Source organism: Aegilops tauschii, chromosome 1, assembly GCF_002575655.3.
Source record: "Aegilops tauschii subsp. strangulata cultivar AL8/78 chromosome 1, Aet v6.0, whole genome shotgun sequence".
Lineage (NCBI taxonomy): Eukaryota > Viridiplantae > Streptophyta > Magnoliopsida > Poales > Poaceae > Aegilops > Aegilops tauschii.
In genome coordinates, this window is record NC_053035.3 from 319,594,547 (window position 1) to 319,604,252 (window position 9,706).

At 48.3% G+C, this 9,706-nt stretch overlaps 1 protein-coding gene across 1 annotated transcript; it reads left to right on the forward strand.

Annotated features, from left to right (window-relative positions):
• Positions 1–2,681: 2,681 nt before the first annotated feature.
• On the forward strand, positions 2,682–6,976 carry LOC109758341 (protein ROLLING AND ERECT LEAF 2). Its single transcript, XM_073497027.1, has 4 exons — positions 2,682–4,045; positions 4,189–4,376; positions 5,478–5,701; positions 5,796–6,976. The coding sequence occupies exons 1-4, from the start codon at positions 2,938–2,940 to the stop codon at positions 6,592–6,594; spliced, it is 2,319 nt and encodes a 772-aa protein (XP_073353128.1). The 5' UTR covers positions 2,682–2,937; the 3' UTR covers positions 6,595–6,976.
• The last annotated feature ends 2,730 nt before the right edge of the window (positions 6,977–9,706 follow it).

Genomic DNA, 9,706 nt, shown 5'->3' on the forward strand with positions numbered 1-9,706 from the left:
TCTACTTCTCTGCCTTCTCTGGCTGGATCAAGGAGGAGGGGACGTCACCGAGCCGCACGTGTGCTAAAATCGGAGGTGTCGTCCATTCGACACTAGATAGAAGAGTATGACTACATCAACCGTGTTTTATACGCTTCCGCTTTCGGTCTACGAGGGTACGGAGACACACTCCCCTCTCGTTGCTATGCACCTCCTAGATTAGATTTTTGGTGTTTGTAGGATTTTTTTTGATTTTCATGCAATGTTCCCCATCAACAAGTCACCATTCACACCCCAATTTGCCTCTAGGAGAAGACCAGTTCCAAATGAAATTTCCCCTCCACACAAATTGTGCAGTTCATTTTTTGTGTAATCAGATTTATTAGTTTCCTGTAAACCAATAAAATCTAGTTTTTCTCTCTAATATCAACTATCTTAGAAACCTCTTTTTAATGTCTTGTTCAACCCCCCTCACATTCCAAAACACACCTATGATCTTTGAAAAGAAACTATGATTTGTTGTTCTTCTTTTTTAGTCCACCAATGGAGATAGTGTGCTTCATACAGCTAATTGCCGATGAGCTACACTCCTTTTTTCTCCCATTAGAATAGTATTTTTTAAATGATCATGATAATCTTCGTCTACTTTAGTATTCGAATGATCATTATCAGAACAGAGCTCAGTGAAATTAGTATCCCCAATATCAATAGGACCTAGGGAACTAGGATTTTGTTTTCTTTCTCATTAACAATATTTTGGAAATAAAAGTCTTTCCTAACTTGTTCTATATAATCAATGATTTGTAGGTTATGCTCAACCATAACTATGGAGCGGCCCAGGTCTATGCCAACCATGTCAGACATATGTAAAATGGAAGCTTTCTCTTTATTAAGGGGGGAATTGGAATCATTACCATAGTCATTTTTATCTGCTGCTCTTTTCTTGGCCAAGTCTTCAATTCTGACATCTCGACTTCCTTGAGCCCGATATATCTTGTGGGAGGACCAACCCCTTCCCTTTCTGACATCTCATCACCTTGATCACTCCGAGCTTTAACCATTTTCGTACCAAAAGATACCATAGTTTCTTGACTGCCATTGTAATCCACAAGCTCCACATACACATCACTATCTTTAGCTTTTATCCTGAGTGTTATCAATGTCAAGGTCCTCATCAACTAAATCTACAAGCTCATGATCTCTAGCTTCTCTTTGCTCAATCTTTTGGATTGATTCCTCAAGCCTCTCTTGTTGGATCTTAATCATTATTTCCAGTTTCTTCTTGTCACTTTCTAGATCAACCATTTTCTTTTCTCCAACAGCCCTTAAAGCAGATTGTCTGGCTCTGTCTTCTTCCATTTGTTAGACCTGATAATAACAATCTCAAGATCACTTTCAATCTTTTTCCTGTCACCCAGGCCAATAATCTGATTGCTCTGTTTGAGCATGAACTCCCCAATTTTCTCTTCTTCAGTTTCTCAAATTGAGCTAATTAAGGCAACCCAAAGAAATAACCACTCTGCTAGCATAATTTTGCTCTTGAACCATTGGATGTGATGTTGAGTGTTGATGTAGGTCTTTTTTTTGGCTCATTCACTAGAATGTTTTTATTTTGGATCATATGGTCTTGTGTTGTATGTGTGAATTGTTGTTTTTAGTGATTTGTGTAAATAAGTTACCGCTAGAAATTTGCACAATACGGGCGGGTATACCAGCAGGGAAGAATTACTCCTGGCTGATGGGTATGGGCGAAAATATTCCTTGTGGCGGGTATGAGGATGGATAATGGGCAAAATTGTGCTTGGTGGGTATGGAAAAAAGAGGCTTTACCTGATGGAGTAACTATTTGTTGCCATCTTGAGAACCGAATACAGACAACTGGAGCGAGTAAATAAGAAAGAAAATAAAGGGATGCGTTTTCTTTTGAAAATAAACTGATGGACTAATGTTTAGGTGTCTTTTTTTGTCCGTTTAGGGTTTGTGTCCAACTGAGGAAGGTGAGGTGATGGCGGCTTCCTGAAGATGGAATGATGCTCTGCTCGCCTAGCCCCGTCCCAACAGTTCGTCTAGCATCATCGGAGAGCGTGTGTAGGTGTGTCTTCGGCGGATCTCATGAGATTAGGTTGGCGTTTATCTTCGATGGATACGCTTGGATCTGGTCTTCTTTCATTTGTGCCCGTGTGTTTGTAGGTTGGATCCTTGTGATCTACGTTGTCTTCATCGGTGGAGGTTGTTGTTCTGGGACCTTAGCACAACGATTTCCCGACAGTCTACTACAACAAGATTTGCCCGGCTTCGATGAGGGAGGGACGATGACGGCGACGTGCCTTCAACTCATTCCAGTAAATTTAGTCGCCGCTAGGTGATCTACGGACCTGGATGTAATTTTTACTTATGGTGTTCTCTATATTCTGGAAAGAGAAAAAAGAAATAGCTGTACTGAAATGGGTAAATTTGTCATCCGGGTATAGTTTTTTTTTTTTGAGGGGGGTTGGGTCCGTGGTACAGAAATGACATGGAAATTTTGGCTTAGCCACCTCGCGTGCCTACGCAAACACGAGGTAACGCGCTTCTCCGTCTGGCCCACTTCGCACGCCCGGTAGCCGGGCCCGGAAACGCGAAGGCGGCCAGAAAGTATACGGAAAAAGGCCCGTTAAAAAGTAAGAAGAAAAATAAAAAGAGCAACGGAAATTAAACCAGGCACAGCCGAGCCGGAGGAAGGCGCACGAACCCACCTCACTCTCCCCACTCAAGTACACACTCCTCGCTGCTCGCTCTCCTCCCTGACGGACGGCAGAGTGGGAGTGGGGGAAGAGGAAGAAGAAGCCAGCCCAAGTGGAGAGAGAAGCGGCAGCCAGAAGACGGAGAGAGAGAGAGAGAGAGAGAGAGAGAGAGAGAGAGAGAGAGAGAGGGAGGAGGGGAGGGAGATCTGCGCGGGGGAGGAGAGGAGAGGCAGCGATGGGGTGCGCGGCATCCAAGGTGGAGCAGGAGGACACGGTGCGGCGCTGCAAGGAGCGCCGGCGCAACATCAAGGACGCCGTCGCCGCGCGCCAGCTGCTCGCCTCGGCGCACGCCGACTACCTCCGCTCCCTCCGCGTCACGGCCGCCGCGCTCTCCCGCTTCGCGCAGGGCCACTCGTCGCTCACCGTCTCCCACCACACCGCGCCCGTCCTCCTCACCACCGCCGCGCCGCCGGCCCTGCACGCGCCCGCGCCCGCCGCCATGTCCTCCGTCGCCTCGTCCTCGCTGCCGCCCCCCACGCCGCTCCCTCGCCACCAGCCGCCGCCGCCGCCGCCGCCCCAGCAGCAGCAGCCGCAGCAGCCGCAGCCGCAGGCGGCCGCCGCTGCGCTCAGGGTCGACATGGATCCGAGGATGCGGCGGCTCAAGGTGCCGCACATCCTGTCGGACTCGAGCGTCGCGTCCTCGTTCCGGAAGCCACCGGTGGTGGGGACGCCCTCCTCCTCGTCGGCCTGGGACTGGGAGAACTTCTACCCGCCGTCGCCGCCCGACTCCGAGTTCTTCGACCGCCGCAAGACCGATCTCGAGGAGGCAAACCGCCTCCGCGAGCTCGACGACGAGGCCAAGGCCCGGGGCCACCCCCAGCGCCGCCACGACCACCTCAAAGAAGAGGACGAGGTCGACGACAGCCATGGAGAAGACGAGGAGGAGACGGAGAGGGAGGATATGCATTGCGGCGGATGGGAGGACGAGGAGGACCACTACGCGTCGACGACCACGTCGGAGACCAGATCGGAGGAAGGCGAGGTGGGGAATAGATCCGAGTGCGGGTTCGCGGCCAGATCGGAGTACGGCGGGACGGCGCCGTCCGAGTACGCCGCCGTGCCAATGCAGCTGAGGAGGGCCGAGAGGTCAGAGGTCGGGGACTCCTTCTCCACGGTCACGGGGGCGACCGAGATGCGGATGGTGGTGCGCCACCGCACGCTCTCAGAGATCGTCGCGGCCATCGAGGAGTACTTCGTCAAGGCGGCCGACGCCGGCGACAGCGTGTCGGAGCTCCTGGAGGCCAGCCGCGCACAGCTCGACCGCAACTTCCAGCAACTCAAAAGTAATCGCCATTACACGAATTGCGCCCCAGAATGCTATTCTCTCCAAGTGCTTTAGGATTTTTTAACAAAGATGCAATGCTTTCTTGCCCAAATGGTGACAATGCTTTAGCATTTTGGCTTAATCTGATTTCTCCTTTGGCAGAGACGGTGTACCACTCCAACAGCGTGCTATCAGCACTGGCTTCGACATGGACTTCAAAGCCGCCATTGGCTGTGCGCTACAAGTTGGACACCAATTCACTGGAGATGGGGTCAATGGAAGGGAAGAGCCATGGGTCAACACTGGAGCGGCTCTTGGCCTGGGAAAAGAAGCTATATGAGGAGGTCAAGGTAATTTTACTATCCATCTCGAGGCCATTGGTGACTGTCAATTATATTTTTCAGGTTAACTGTTGAGTACATTGCTCAAATTGGTATCGCTTTGCTGTATAAAAATTGTCAGCTAAGCAGTTAAAACTATGCTATGACTGTTAGTTATGCTTCATTAGTTGTCGATGGAACAAGCTGAAACTATTCAGCTCGGCTCCACTTGTGAGTGACCCAACTACGTTTGCTAGAGGATATTAGCTGATGTTTTCGGTCATCAACAAATTCCAAATTCTTCCACCAATAACTCTTTATGATAAAGCAAATAAATGAGTATATAATGCTAGAACAAGATGTGCGTCGTCTGTATTTACCCCATGGTCAAGGATGAAGTGAAACTAGTGGTTGCACCATGAAGAGAGCTCTATCTCTTGGAGCTTTTAGGATTCTGGTAGGTACAAATGAATTATAGAAAACAAATGACTAGATATTGTTTCTGTTTTGCTAGATTAGGTGACACCTCTCTAGATTTGAAGTTGGTGTCTTGACACAATTTAATGTATAGCAGTGCTCCCTTTTGTTCAGCAATTGTGGAAGAAGAATCTGATCCTGTTGCAGAAAGCTTCTTTAGAGAGGCCCTGCACTTTCCTCCTTTGGAACAGCTGGAGCATTGGTTTGATAGTTTTAGCTGCTTTCAGCAAAGGCAGTAGTGGTACATGCCATTAGATCTCCTAACCACACATTCATATTTTCCTCCCTTCCTTTATACTCTGTTTCTGTCTAAACTACTCATCCTTTGAGATTCTTTACTTTATAGTGTATAAAGGTCTACAAACCTTGAGAAATTGTCTTTAATTTACATAATATATCTGATAATGCTGAGGACGAGAAAGTTCCTAGGCTGGGGCATTGACTTTTGCTGCTATAGAAACCACTACAACATTTATATTGGATAAGTTTAGTGGTGTTCATTTGGTTTCCTTAGTTTGGGATAGAATGTGATACCTTTGAAGTTATTGCACTGCACTTGTTTTTTTTTTCTTGTATATGTATACTAAGCAGTTTGTCGAGCCCAACTATTCATTCAGATACTAAGCATATATGGATTTATTTGAACTTCTGCAGGCTAGAGAGAGCGTTAAGATTGAGCATGAGAAGAAGCTTTCTACCCTGCAAAGCTTGGAATACAGAGGGAGGGACAGTGCCAAGCTGGACAAGACCAAGGCCTCCATAAACAAGCTGCAATCACTGATCGTTGTCACGTCACAAGCTGCCACTACCACATCCTCGGCCATCGTCAGCGTCCGCGACAATGAGCTCGCGCCACAGCTTGTCGAGCTTTGTTTCGCGTAAGTCGTGTCCCTTGTTCCGGAACCCCTGATTCCAGATCTTGTGATGCTGCCAGGAAGCACTACTTAACTGTTTCTGAATTTTGACATGCAGGTTGCTGAGCATGTGGAGGTCCATGAACTACTTCCACGAGACACAGAATGAGATCGTTCAACAAGTGCGCGGTCTGGTGGACAACTCCATGGCCGAGTCGACGTCCGACCTTCACAGACTTGCGACGCGTGATCTCGAGGCCGCCGTCTCGGCATGGCACTCCAACTTCAACCGGCTCATCAAGTATCAGCGTGAATACATCCGTTCTCTGTATGGCTGGCTGAAGCTTACACTCTTCCAAGTGGACAGCATTACCCCACAAGAGGCCCACGCGTCACTCATCTCACGCGAGCTCACCACCTTCTGCGACGAGTGGAAGCAGGCATTAGACCGGCTTCCTGATGCGGTGGCTTCGGAGGCTATCAAGAGCTTTGTGAACGTCATCCATGTCATCTACACCAAGCAGGCAGAGGAGATGAAGATCAAGAAGCGAACCGAGACGTACTCAAAGGAGCTGGAGAAGAAGACCAACTCGCTGAGGGCCATTGAGAAGAAGTACTACCAGTCGTACTCGTTGGTAGGCCTTGGCCTCCCTGGCAGCGGGCGCGACGGCATTGAAGGGCACACGTTCGACGCGCGCGACCCTCTCTCCGAGAAGAAGACCGAGATCGCGCAGTGCCGCCGGAAGGTGGAGGATGAGATAACGAGGCATGCCAAGGCTGTGGAGGTGACAAGGTCCATGACACTGAACAACATCCAGACTGGCCTGCCAGGAATGTTCCAAGCCATAGCTGGTTTCTCGGGCACGGTCGTCGAGGCCCTCGACGTGGTCTGCCGGCGAGCTGGGTCGGTGCGGTAGGATGTCAGCCACTCAGCCCCCATCAGAGCATCATTTTGGCATCCCTCTCACTTTGGGTGGTTCGGTAATCTATATAGGAAAAGTGCGATATATATATATATATAGTTAAGTTAAAGCTTAGGGATGAAACGTGGGGGGAGAAGGCTTCCCTGGCTGGTTTTGCCTTTGTTTGGGGATTGATCATTTTGGTTGTAGATAATGATTTTGCTCAGGATCGCCGCTCATCTTCTTTCTTCCCTTTCTGGGGTGTGTGAAGGAGGAAGACATGTAATGTACAGGCCCTGTGGCCGCCTTGTCGCGCTCTAATGGCGAAGTTTACGCTTGGTCTTCCCTCTCGCAACTTGAAATCCAACTTGAAATATATGCTCATGTCTGTAGATAAGCTCTACCCTCTAATGTTTGAAGTGGTTCAGAGTTGTTGGGGAGAAAGGATTCCCCAAGCCTGAAGTATGAAGTGAAAGCAGATGCTGTGGTTTCCCGGTGGTGGGCGCTGCTGTCCCTTCATCTTTTCTGTTGTCTCGCTGCCTGCCTGGATGCAGGACGTCTTACGTTGATTTTTGCTGCCCCATTTCGGTCCACCGCAGTTAATTGCCCTGCTGCTGCTGCTGCTTCCATTGTGCAAAACCGACAAGTCCTCTGCTGAGACATGTGCTCGACGTCCTATACGCTCTGTGCAAGGATACTGTCTCTTGACTTCTGAGCTCCCAGTTCAGCCAAGTGGCGACGCACCGTTTGGAGTTTCCGACGACAGGAACTAACTAATAAGCCGTTTCACCGTGAAATTCCTTCCTGCGTTCCAAGCTTGTACTCTAGTAGTTCACAAGCAAACTCGGAAAGGGTTCGACACATTCATGATGCTAATCTGTTGGACTCTTTGGAAACAAAGGAACATGAGGGTCTTCGGCTCAGGTCAAGTCAAGAATAAGGGTGACACGGTGGACATGATCTTCGACGACTTGAGGACTTGGGGCCACGGCAGGAGCGTTTGGAGGACAACTAGTTCCCGAGTAGTCGAGTATCGTGTAGGAGTGGGGTGGAGGCTTGGTTAGGGTCGGCCTGTGACTCCTAACTAGCACAATTGTAATCTCTTGTACATATTATTCTCTCTTCTATAAAGCTACGGTACGCCATTGGCGTACCCTCGAAAAAAAAAATACTCTAATAGTATGATCCTGACGGTTTCACCATGAAGCAGTGCCAGCCAAATGCTGCGTCATTAGTCATTACTACCTCTTCGACCCAATAACATGGTGGCTCACGGCGGGCGCAAGGCTGGCGTTTGGACCTATCCTGCTGTTAGTTGGGCACAGCACGGCAATGCTACGAGGACGCACGTTGGCATGCAATGCAATGCAACCTTTTCCTCTCTGAAAGGGGCACGGAAAAGTGGTTGGCGCCATGTTCGTCTCCAGGAGCGGCCGGCGCCATAATTCCGGTTCACACCGCCTGCTGGGACTGGGTCTTGTTTTTGCGATGCTGGACTGGTTTGATGGCAGGAAGTGGGGAGAAATAATCTGGCCATTTGCATTAGAATCATCAACACGTGCATCAGTGCACCCTTCTTCCTCCTCCTTGGGACCCCGGCTGGTGCTATTCAAGTCGGAGATGGAGCGAGCTAGGTTCCAAAAACCCTTGGTGCTGGATGGATGGAGAATCTGGGAATAAAGAGCCCTAGTTTGTAGGTGGTGGTCTGGTGGAGCTGGGCTATGGACCAGACAGCGGCTAGGCAGCTAGAGGGGCGGGGAGCTTCTATTCTTGGACGGGCAAGGATAAGGCCTGCCAAGGCTGTCGCTACTGCCTCCCAGTCCTGGCATCTCCTCCTTTTATTTACTGTGTGCCTCTGCCTCTAGCTCTAGCTCTAGCTCTAGGACGGTGAGTGCTTCACTAGCATGGCGATAAGACTGGATGACCGATGGCCTCTCTACCCGACTCGAGTGGCACAACGAACGAGCAGTACAGGCTACCACGGACTTGTTCTTACCAAAACTCCAAAAGCACATGACAGTCACTACACTACACACTTAGGTCCGATGCTGTTCTCTCGCTACATTACGGACTTTTTTTCTTACTGTTTTAACCCATCCACGAAAGATTAGCAGGAGTTGACTCTTGTCTCAAACTTTTTTCGGATCTGGCCTGCGTCTTGGTTATACAGGAGACGGCACAATCTCCGGCGTATGGCCATGGCCCACCTCCTGGTCAGTTTTGTTGATCATCTGACGTGGCAAAGGGCAGACGCCAGAAACTCTTGTGTTTAGATTCAAAATGTGAACAAGAAATGCCGTGGCAGCGTTGTTGCCAAACCAGCAAGATCATTTCAAAGTACTTATTGCAGAAATGGATGTAACATGAATGTAATCCTGTCAAAAAAGGGCAAATCGAAGGGACGTGGCCGTTAGTAAGATGTTATCCGTCCGCCGGTTACAATAGAGGAGATTAATTAATTAAACATGTGGTAATTAGCTTCTAGCGATTCTATTGATCTCCACTTTGACCATGTAGAATCATCATATTAAAAATTTATTTTTCTAGAAAAATCATGGATATGACGAGATATACATAGTATGTCGTGAAAAACTCCCTTGAACAATCCAGTGGAAAAATAAGAAGAAAATAACATATTACAATGCTTGTGTTACTACTGCCTCGTTAAAGACCTTCCACGAGAAACCACATAGGGGGGAAATCATAAAGGAAAATAATGCAATATCAAAGATCCAACGGTATTAACCAGGTTATTATGTACGAGCTAACTGGATCTTGCAAAACACGAAGCCATCTCATATCAATTTCAGTAATATAATTTTAGAATAATGATCATGGTAAGGACTTTGTAAACAAATCAACGAGGTTATCACATTTGTAAAAATATTTTTATGTAACTCACAGGGACAAAATAAATTTGAAGAAATATGATTTCTCATATTGCTCTTTGGATAACATGTCTTCCCCTGCGTAATAAATGCAACAATATCTTAATAGATGCAAACCAGCCTGCAGTTGAATAGTTAGGGGGACAGTGATATCCCGAGCAAACCAGGGCTCAAGTCCTAGACCTACATTGGTGCTCACATTTTCCTGAATTTATTTCAGGCCTTTCGGCGTTGTGCGT

Excerpts from the sequence above, each read along its gene's own strand:
- LOC109758341 (XM_073497027.1), top strand. The coding sequence starts at position 2,938 with ATGGGGTGCGCGGCATCCAAGGTGGAGCAGGAGGACACGGTGCGGCGC. Across the intron at positions 4,377-5,477 it reads AGCTATATGAGGAGGTCAAG|GCTAGAGAGAGCGTTAAGAT; the intron begins GTAATTTTACTA and ends GAACTTCTGCAG. Across the intron at positions 5,702-5,795 it reads CTTGTCGAGCTTTGTTTCGC|GTTGCTGAGCATGTGGAGGT; the intron begins GTAAGTCGTGTC and ends TTTGACATGCAG.